Source organism: Papaver somniferum, chromosome 11, assembly GCF_003573695.1.
Source record: "Papaver somniferum cultivar HN1 chromosome 11, ASM357369v1, whole genome shotgun sequence".
Lineage (NCBI taxonomy): Eukaryota > Viridiplantae > Streptophyta > Magnoliopsida > Ranunculales > Papaveraceae > Papaver > Papaver somniferum.
In genome coordinates, this window is record NC_039368.1 from 137,964,784 (window position 1) to 137,975,444 (window position 10,661).

General features: G+C 38.4%; 2 protein-coding genes across 2 annotated transcripts; one reads left to right on the forward strand and one right to left on the reverse strand.

Annotated features, from left to right (window-relative positions):
* The first annotated feature begins 821 nt into the window (after nt 1-821).
* LOC113323220 (ABC transporter G family member 4-like) lies at nt 822-2,763 on the forward strand. Its single transcript, XM_026571504.1, has one exon. The coding sequence runs from the start codon at nt 848-850 to the stop codon at nt 2,684-2,686; it is 1,839 nt and encodes a 612-aa protein (XP_026427289.1). The 5' UTR covers nt 822-847; the 3' UTR covers nt 2,687-2,763.
* Nucleotides 2,764-4,216: 1,453 nt separating this feature from the next.
* Nucleotides 4,217-6,121, reverse strand: LOC113321541 (UDP-glycosyltransferase 88B1-like). The gene has a single exon (XM_026569440.1). It carries the CDS (start codon nt 6,055-6,057, stop codon nt 4,630-4,632), a length of 1,428 nt encoding a protein of 475 aa, XP_026425225.1. The 5' UTR covers nt 6,058-6,121; the 3' UTR covers nt 4,217-4,629.
* Between the last annotated feature and the right edge of the window lie 4,540 nt (nt 6,122-10,661).

The following is a 10,661-nucleotide window of genomic DNA, read 5'->3' on the forward strand; positions in this document are numbered from 1 at the left end:
AAACTCGTCGTGGAGTGGACCGATTGCTCGTTCATTTTGAAGAGAATGACAAAAATTGATTGAGGAGCTCTACTGCTATGTAGCTTCTTAATTGGTGCATTACAAACTAGCTAGCTAGAGATGGCATTATGCAGTGAACTTCACTCGTGATGCATTTTCTTTTAGAATTTCATGAAAATGCCATCTAATACTTTACCAGACAACAACTTTTCCTCCTCCTACCACTATTACTGACTTTTTTTGGATTCATTAATTAACTTTTCTTACATCATGCATTTGTTCTTTTATTATATACTGAAATCCAGCTGTTGTTGTTGTTCTTACCTCAAGAATCAAGAATTTGCCATGGATTTCAAGTAAATAGTTCACTTGAATAATTAATTGCAGATTAGAGTCTTTAGTATATTAACAAATGAGATAAATGGTACAACAAAATATATGGTCCAAAACGTGAACCTTTGCAGTACTACTCTCACCGGCTACTAGGTTTTTTTTTTAGGTTTTACATCTCGAAGACGTGCTACTAGATCCCTTTCTGGTAGAGTGATAAAGTTGCACCGTGTTGATATAACAGGCAAGCTAAAAGTTTAAATGATTGAAGGCATCATGCATGCTTAAATCCATAAACTTGAACTTCACATATGAGTCAGTGAATGCTTGTATTTTTTTACCATTTTGACAATGCTAGATCACCAATCAACTTGCATAATCAATAACGTATTCACATTTGAAGTACAAAAAAAAAAAAAAAGGTTTTTTCAGTAAAATATTTAGCAAATTCTCTATAAATCCATATAATTATTACTCTCCTCATTCTCTTCAAAACATTTTCTCAAAAAGACCTCTCATGGAAGATCAATCATCATCATCAGTACCTTCATCCCTATCTTCATCACCATTACCAAACACCCATCTCAAAACATATGAACTAGCAGCGTCTTCCATATCATACACCAAATTTACTTCCTCATCATCCACACCAAATTTTCTTTTCAAACCTTGCACTACATCTTCACCACCAACTTACATCATCCGGGACGTTTCTTTCACGGCATACCCTTCGCAAATCCTTGCCATTGTTGGTCCTAGTGGTGCCGGTAAGTCGACTCTTCTTGACATTTTAGCAGCAAGAACTTTACCTACCCATGGCTCTCTTTTCCTCAATTCGACGCCTCTTAATTCTTCTTCGTTCAGGAAACTGTCCGCCTATGTTCCGCAACATGATGCATCTCTTCCATTACTTACAGTCTTAGAAACCTTCATTTTTGCTGCTAAACTTCTCATTCCAGACAACTCACAAATTTCCTCAGTTGTGGACACTCTCCTCGCCGATCTTCGCCTTTCTCACCTTGCCAATACCCGTCTCTCGTGTGGTCTGTCCGGTGGAGAACGTAGACGTGTTTCCATCGGTCTTAGTCTTCTTCATGACCCTTCTGTTTTACTTCTTGACGAACCAACTTCTGGTCTTGATAGCTCATCAGCTTTCAATGTAATGCAAACACTTCGATCGATTGTTGGCTCTCGTCATAGAACTTTGATCCTTTCAATTCATCAACCCAACTTCAAAATTTTGTCCACCATTGACAGTATTCTTTTACTATCAAAAGGAGAAGTTGTACACCATGGATCAATTTCTTCTCTTCAGTCATTTTTACTCACTAGTGGCTTTGCAGTACCTCCGCAGCTCAATGCACTTGAATATGCAATGGAAATACTAAACCAACTGCGTGAAAACAGAATCATAACTTCTCCCGAATCCGTTCCTACTCCATCCATTGACCATACATCTTCTTCTTTATCCAACAATGATCTCTTACCAAGAGAGAAAAGATTTAAAAGTTCAAAAATTCACGAGATTCTTACTCTTTACAATAGGTTTTGGAAGATCATTTATAGAACAAGACAGCTTCTGTTCACAAACACATTAGAAGCTCTTATAGTTGGTGTTGTTTTAGGCACTATTTACATTCATGTTGGTTATGATAAACAAGGGGTTGACAAAAGATTTGGTCTGTTTGCTTTCACTCTTACGTTTCTTCTTTCGTCGACAACTGAAGCTCTACCAATCTTCATTAGTGAAAGGCCAATCTTATTAAGAGAAACTTCAACAGGACTTTACAGTCTTTCATCTCATCTTATCGCTAACACCTTAGTTTTCTTACCGTACTTGTTGGCAATTGCTTTAGTTTACTCGATCTCGGTTTACTTCTTAGTAGGTCTTTGTTCAACTTGGCAAGCTTTTTCATACTTTGTTCTAGTCATATGGATTGTTCTTCTCATGGCAAATTCATTTGTACTGTTCTTAAGTTCTCTTGCACCGAATTATGTTGCCGGTACGTCTTCAGTTACGATATTTCTCGGTGCTTTCTTTCTTTTCTCCGGTTACTTTATTTCAAAAGGTAGTTTGCCGAAGTACTGGCTGTTCATGCATTATTTGTCAATGTACAAATATGCTCTCGATGCACTTCTTATCAATGAGTATTCATGTATGGTATCGAGATGTTTGGTATGGGAGGATGAAGTGAATAAAGTGTGTATGATGACTGGTGGTGATGTTTTGTTGAAGAAAGAACTTCATGAAAGACAAAGATGGATCAACATTTACATTTTGATTGGGTTTTTCGTTTTCTATCGCGTTCTTTGTTTATTGGTTTTGATTAGAAAAGCTTCAAGATCAAAGAAATAAATGATGCGGATTTGTTAAGCTCACCATGTAATAACAATAACATTATGTTTATTTTAAATATATATCATTTTGTGGAATTGTTATTTCTTCATGTGCATGAAAATCATGCATTTAAATTATCATGTGGCTCTAAGGGCCTGAGTCTCGTACCTGAGGTCAGTAAATTGAGTCTCAATAAATGCAGACCATTTTAATCCTTTTTAGTTGAACAACGTCAATTTTAAGTTGAAGATAAACCCTTTCCATGAAAATGAAACAATAATCCAAACAACAGGGATTCGCCATTGTGAGTCTGAAAATGAGGTTTGGGTGGTGTTCATGGATAAGTGGATTTTCATAGCTGTTACTGTCATTGCTGATAAAGTAAAATATTCATGGAAAAAACCGAAGGAAATTGTGTCCTTACCGAATTGATGATATAGCGTTTTCTTTTTATTTGTCTGAATAATGTAAATGTTTTTTTTGTTTTTTTGTCTATGTTATTGGAATTGAAAATCAGTTTTGAATTGATGTTTTTTTGGTCACGGGTTTTAGTGTCTGTGATTTTGTAACCCGTGAACTACTGATTGGTGGCTGAGGGATCTGTCCATCGGGGAGTAAAAGTTAGGTTGCATCTACCATTGGTCCAAGTAAGTTGGTAAAATCAAAATGTAAAGAAAAAGGAAAAAAGTAACCAGAAATAATTCAAGCAAAAGATAAGGCGGTTGCTACAGATGGTTTACCACATTCCACCGCGCGCGTTATCCAGGGATGGACCTATGAAAGGGCTAACCGGGACATTAACCCCGGTCACCCTCCCGGTCCACAAGTCTAATTTTTTTCATTTTAGCCAAATTTTTGGTTAATCATGTGTATTAGCCCGAATCTAAAATTAAAAATCCGTCATCCTGGATCCGTCCCTGGCGTTACCAACACCAAGCGAAAAACAATCTTCCAATCATATGGAATCTGATAACCCCTTATGACACTCTTGGAAGGTAAGGCATCCCAACTCTGGATCTACCATCTTTTAAGTTCAAAACTCGGCATCATTTTAACTTTTTACTGCTAAGTTATGTAAAATATAAAAAGAATCGGTTAACACTTCATATTGTGCTTTATTATCATGTAATTTCTTGAATATTTTCTTAAGCATTCGTACTTGATTATATTTTAAAAAATAAATCCATATGATCAATTTCTCTAAAACCACATTTTATAAGTAAACAAATTCATTAATCAATCAATCTCTAGCTCCAAACTCCACGCCTAGTAGTCTAGACGACCATTCGATTAGTTTCGTATGGTACGTGGTGATAGAACCAGTGGGCCAAAAAATGTGCACCTTATTACATAAGGATGATTCTTTACGGACCGAGAAAACTGATTACGACTAAACCGCCATATTCAGTTTTTTTGGTGGGACCCGGAGGACCCGCAGAGGACGGGGCCCGGTGTTTGTGAGAGAATTTGGTCTCGATTTATTTTGTTGTCCGTGAAAATTTTTTGATTACATAAACGCAGAATAAATGACCTCAAAAAGACAAAAAATCCAAAATAATTATTTTTGTTATCCTGCAATTGCCATAAAATTCCTGCTAATACAGCTTGACATGAGAATTTGGGTGTCATTTTTCAAATAAAAGTCAAGAGATTGCTGCAGGTTCACCAAATCCATACATGAAAAAACAATCCTCAACAATGGGTTCATTTTATTGATGATGGCTCAATAAATATTGGTAACTTTGTAACCCCCTGTAGCGTCTTGGAAAAGAAAAGTATCAACCAGAGTATGAATCTGTTTATGCACAAATGAATCTGTTTATGCACGTCAGAGTGCCTATTATCTATAGTCATGCATCTAGAGGAATGACCCGAGAGCAGGAAGTATGTTCGCATGGCCCTCTATTAATAAGTATATAGTATTGCCCGCTTTCGTTTATTTATTTTCCCTTTGTTTGTTTTCAAGACTGGCCCTGACCCCAAGACTCGACTAACTTTGCAAGCGCATTGAGAGTTGATCCCCCTCCGCTCAATGCCAATTTTGCTTCATCCTTAGCTACTGCAACTCGTTCTTTCAGCGCTCTCCCTTCTTCAGAGTCCATCACTGTTTTGACGCATTCCTCGATTTCGGCTGCAGTGACAAACCCATTTTCCGACTCGTTTAACCACAAACTTAGCTTCATTTCTTTAACCAAAGCGACCCGGTTCACCCTTTGTTCAGCATATAAAGGCCACCCAATCATGGGTACTCCCGTACAAACAGCTTCCAAAATCGAATTCCAACCACAGTGAGTCATAAACCCACCAACCGATTTATGATTCAACACGTCCACTTGAGGTGCCCAGTTCTTGACCACTAAACCTCTTTCTCTAGTCCGCTCCAAAAATCCTTCGGGCAATAATTCATCTAGGCTGGGCTCTGTTGATACTGAGCTGTGTCCATTTCTCTCTTTTGGACTTGGAAATCGCACCACCCACAAAAACCTCTTTCCACTTTTCTCTAACCCGACCGCTATTTCGTTCAACTGATCTTCCGAGAAAATGCCACCGCTTCCGAAACATAAAAACACGACACTTTCGCGTGGTTGTTTATCCAGCCATGTTAAACAATCGCAAGTTTCATTACTAGCTGTTGGTTCAGCAATCAACGGTCCAATCGGGTAGAGCGGTGGTGTGATCACTGAGTCGGGAAAACAAAGCCCACCTTTGATTGCTTTGACTGCTCTGGGTTCCAACGACTCAAACGAGTTCACAATAATCCCCTTAGCTTGAACCGCTGTTTTCGATATAAACATAAACGCCTCATGAGATGCATCCTTAGGATTCAATGAGGATGATGGTAAATCGGTTGCCAAAATCGGTGGCAAACCATTGATATTCAAATAGGTGTTGGGTAATAGTAGAGTACTCTCATCATCATGCTCTTCACTCTTCCAGGTTTTGTTTAACATTGGCAAATGCAATAAAACAGTAAAAGCATTAACACCAGACGTGTAAAAAAAGTAAGAAGGAATTCGGAGTTGGGTAGTCACTTGAAGTGAAGCTGAACAAAACATGTCAAAAATGAAGCTGCAAATTTTGTTATTTTGAGAGACAATAAAATCCAAAGATTCATGAACGAGTGGGTTGTTTTGATGAAGATAATCGAAAAATGTTTGCGATTTTTCGAGTGGTTGAGTTGGGAGATGATGGAAATTAATTGATGGGGTTGTCTTAGAAATCTGGTTTATGTATGGTGTAGTTTGAGAAGTGGTTTTCGAATTCATGGCTGTGATGAGAATTGTAATGTTGAATGAAGGATAATGGTTGAGTATTAGCTTTCCTAACTCAACCATGGATATCAAATGACCGATTAGTGGTGATGGATATAGTACTACTGTCTTCTTCATTTTCCCACCCCCACCACCACCAAGTTTAATTAATCCTAGAGAGAATGAGAGCGAGGGGGTTGATAATTTGGTAGTTGCAAGAGAGAATTGGTTGAGATAGTCCATATGGTTGATATCTTATAGGCATGCAACACCATGCATGTTGGTTGGTTGTATTAGGTATTGTGTGGCCAGCCATGACATCAACCACATGGTTGCACATTGATTATTAATGTATACTAGTGAATTTGCTGTAAAAGCATAGTCCAGGCTTAGTACATCTTTGCAACAGTTAGCTTTCCCTAAAAGCAGTGATGGGTGAAATATGAATGATTTTGGCCTTTGTTTTTTTAGTTCATCTTTTTCAGTGTCACATTTTTCAACCACCATGTTAAATTATTCAACCGAGAATTCAATTCTTCTGGTCCTAGATGATAATCATGATTTATAAATTATGCCAAGTTTTATTATTATTATTAATTATTATATTATATTTTTAATAATAACATAAATAAACAAAAATAAATTTATATTATCATTATTATTAATTTTTTTTTAATTATTATTATTACAAAAGAAAAGAGTCAATTATACAGAATTTGTTGGTAGTTTAGCCACCAACTGGGAGCCAACGCTCTAGTCTATGAAACAAAAAGCTACCATTGTCACAAATTACATTGTTGTTAGCAGGACAGTTCTTCAATCTTTTCAAGAAGGTGATAGCATCTTCGTCTAGTTCGCCTAAAGTAGTGAATGCAAGAATGCCCAATCTGTACCCATGAATCTCGCATGTGGCAAGATACTTGTTATACTTGCGAAAGACTGCTTTAGCAATTGCTTGGCCGGATGTGAAGTAACAGATGTATTGGTACAGGTGTGTTGGTACAGGTGTGTGTCGAAGCGAGATATAGTTTGCAGTCAAGTATAATTTAGAAAGTATAATTTAGAAACTACGGAGCAGTTGCACAATAACATCAGTTCACATTGGGGATCTTTGAGCTTCTTGATTGCAGTCATAAGCTGAATTGTCTTCTCCACTCTCCGAAGAACCATGTCCTTACAAAATTGTAAGTCTAAGCTGAGAGGGTTGCCGAACAATTTGACTCCAGATGCTGGCCTGCTAATATTGATGGGAAAACGTCAGGTGCATAGCTTCTTGGGTCTACTGTGGGCCAAAAAACCTCAGTTTTATGTATGTTTAGATGAAGACCCCTTGCAACACCTTCTGTTTGAATGATATGCAAAGCCCTGGAAACCTCTAATGTATCCCCGATTATTGTGCCGTCGTCCAAATACCATGCCTGAAGATCTAGTTTGCAGTTGGTTGAGATGTTCTTCACAATAGGGTGGATTATAAGGGAAAAAAGTAACGGTCCCAAGGGGTCTCCCTGCGGTACCCCTTGTGCAGATGAAAGCATAATTTCATTGTAATATAATCTGGCGAGGGTTACATAACAAAACTCGACCTATTGTGAAATTGCTGGGCATTGCGATCGAACCTCTTTAATCAGAGTAGTCTTGTCCACCATATTGAATGCATTTGTGAAATCAATGAGAAGCATGGAGGTGTCAGACCTGTGACCTTTCAGTTCCATCAGCCTGTTGACAGAATGGAGAATACTTTCTCCTCCACAAGGTACGCCCACACCAAACTGGTAGTCACCAAGGTACATGGACATAGCTTTCCCAACTTTGATGGCATCCAGCTTAGATACTAGTCTCCTCCAAATGGTACCCACTGCAATGGGTCGAAGACCACCTCTCGGTTTCTCCAAAGGGGTTAACTTGCCAAGTGGAGATGGACACTTACCAGACATCCATAAGTTAACCACCTTAGTCATTGAGGCCAGTAGTTCATCTGCAACCGCAGTAGCCGCACCACTCATAGCATCAAGAAGATGTTGAGCCCTCAACCCGTCTCGACCATACGACGTACCTTTCAGAAAGATTTTAATGCCTTTAAAGACTGACACAACGTCCACTGTAAGAGCATCGCAGGGAATGGGATCAACATGGATGGTTGGAGGTGGAGCAAGAGGGTGCTTATTTGATAATTCTGAGATTGTATCTTCATTGCATGGAGCCACACAATTTGATGAGAGCACCCTTATAGAAACAGTATAGTGTCCATTGGATAACTTATTCCGGCATGCATCTAGAGTGGCACTATCTTGCGACAGCTTGCTCTTTGGTTTGCTTGGCTGCTTACGTTTGGGGAGTTCCAACAATCTACTGATCAAGGTGAGGCATCCATTAGGTTCTCTCCAGTCGAGTAGGGCTTTGTGAATAGCTGAAATTTGTAACTTCTTACGGTTGCCTGATCGTTCCTCTAAAGAGTTTTCGGGGATACACAAATTGAGGGTACATATAGGAAGCAGCAATAATCTTATCCAGGAAGACATGTATCTAGGATTAATAATAACAACATCAAGGCAGGAAGTAAGGGTTCGAGAAAAACTTAGCCTGCAAGGTAGAGGGATGCTTGAAATGGTAGTAAATTGTCGCTGAAAAACATTATTTAGTAATTCCAGGGAGAGAGTTACATAAGGCATATCTGTTGAAGTTGGAGCACAGTCAGCTGCTTCAGGCCTAGGAATATCTGATATAAGAAAATCAACATGTCTACCATTATACGGTCCTGGGATGACAATGTTATTGTGTTTGCAGGTTTTCTTCCAGGCATGTAAAATCATGCAGTGACTGCATAACCAACAGTGCAATTGTTGTAGAACCGTCTCCCAAGCTATGTATGTAACCCTATCATTACGTAGTCGTTCTCTGCATTGTTTCTTAGCCTCTTCGGTTGGAAAGTGCCTGTCATTAAGGTGCATGTGAAAGAAATTGCGGACGTATCCTCTGCCATTAAAACCACCACTTCAATCATCATAATCTTTGAATGGACAATGAATCCAGTCACCACAATTAGAAGAAGGTCCCGGTACAGGGTTGTAAGGAGACTGTGATGTAGATGAACCAGACGAAGAAGCAAGAGAAGATGATGATGCAACAGGTTGAGATGAAGAAACCCGTGAGGAAGAACCTGCTCGGGTTCTGGGCATGATGGTAACCGTCGATAACTATGTTGCAGGTGAGACCACAGGCGTATATACAACCGATGATGTGGCTTGTGATTGTGATCTCGTACGTGGTATTATCACATGATGAACAAAGTAACTTCCTTAACCGTTTACTTGAAACCGGTACGCCAAACACCACAGAGATAAACGAAGAAAACTAGAGCACTCACCACGGAGAAAAACGAAGAAAAATAAACAACACAAAACAATTAGGAATCAAAGAATGGGAAAATAAGAGTTCAAAATAGGCAAACTACCTCAATTGAAAACTTAAAATACCATTCACTGAAACACTAATTGGAAGGAAAAGGCAGTAACAAGACTGGATCTTGAACCCACAAAAATCACTACACAAAAGAAAACCACTGCCACTTCAATACACGGCTTCTGTAATACACCAAGAATAACAGAAATCATTACGCAAAAGCAAATCCACCACGTCTTCCAGACCCTGCTGCTATACTAAACCACTTCCTCTTTAAAATACATCTTCAGTACTACACCAGGAATAAAAAAACACTACACAAAGGAAAACCCACTGCTTCTTCAAAACACACATGTTGTACTATACCACCAAAAACAAAAATCCCCTGCTAGAGCTACAAAGCTCTCAAGTTTGTAAAGGAAATCTAATTGCCCGAAGAAAACTGCTTGAAACTATGGCTTTCATAAAGAACACCCAGAATAGAGTCTTCAAGAATTATTCAAAGAACACCTAAAACTTCAAGGAAGAAAAAAATAACACATAGAACCCTAAACCAACTCTCCAATTGGAAAATCTCCTAACACAAATAGTATGCTTCACCAAGAAACAAAAACCCCTGCTACTGCTTCACCAAACACTTAATTGGAGAAAAACAATACACATAACCTAATGCAACACATCAATTAAAAAAAATTACCTTAAAGAATTTGATGTTGATGGTGAACGAGAGGATTGGATCTGTTAACAGAAGACTAGGTGGTGGTTATACTCCGAAAAAACCCAGACCAGCACCCAAAAACAAAGAGTAACAAATCTCCACACCCCTGAAGCTCTTTCTTCAATCAATGAAAAAACCCTCTTCAAACTGAGAAATTCACGTCTTCAATCCCTGATTGAATCGACAGAAAAGAGTAACAAAACACCTAACTGATTGAACCCTGATTGAAGCTTCAAAACACCAATTATCCCTGACTACTAACAACAAAGCAACCCTCGTTAACCTGAGAGAAAATCCCCAATTCAATATGTAATCTACCAAGAGAATTCCTAAACTAAATCCGAAAAACTGAAACCCTAACTTCGAATTAGATTATAGTTGTTGAACAATCACGAATTATGTTCTTGTTGATGAGCAATCTTAAAATTGTGATTCTATTCAATTCACAGAACCCTAAATTTCAATTATTATTAATATACAGATTCTTATTTTTATGAATCAAAATCAAAGTTATAAGAGTTGGTTGGCAACCTAGCAACCAGCTGGGCCCCAACTCCTTTCTGAATAATGATACCTAGTCTATGAAAAGGGAACCACCTATTTTGGTATTAGCATCATTACCAAT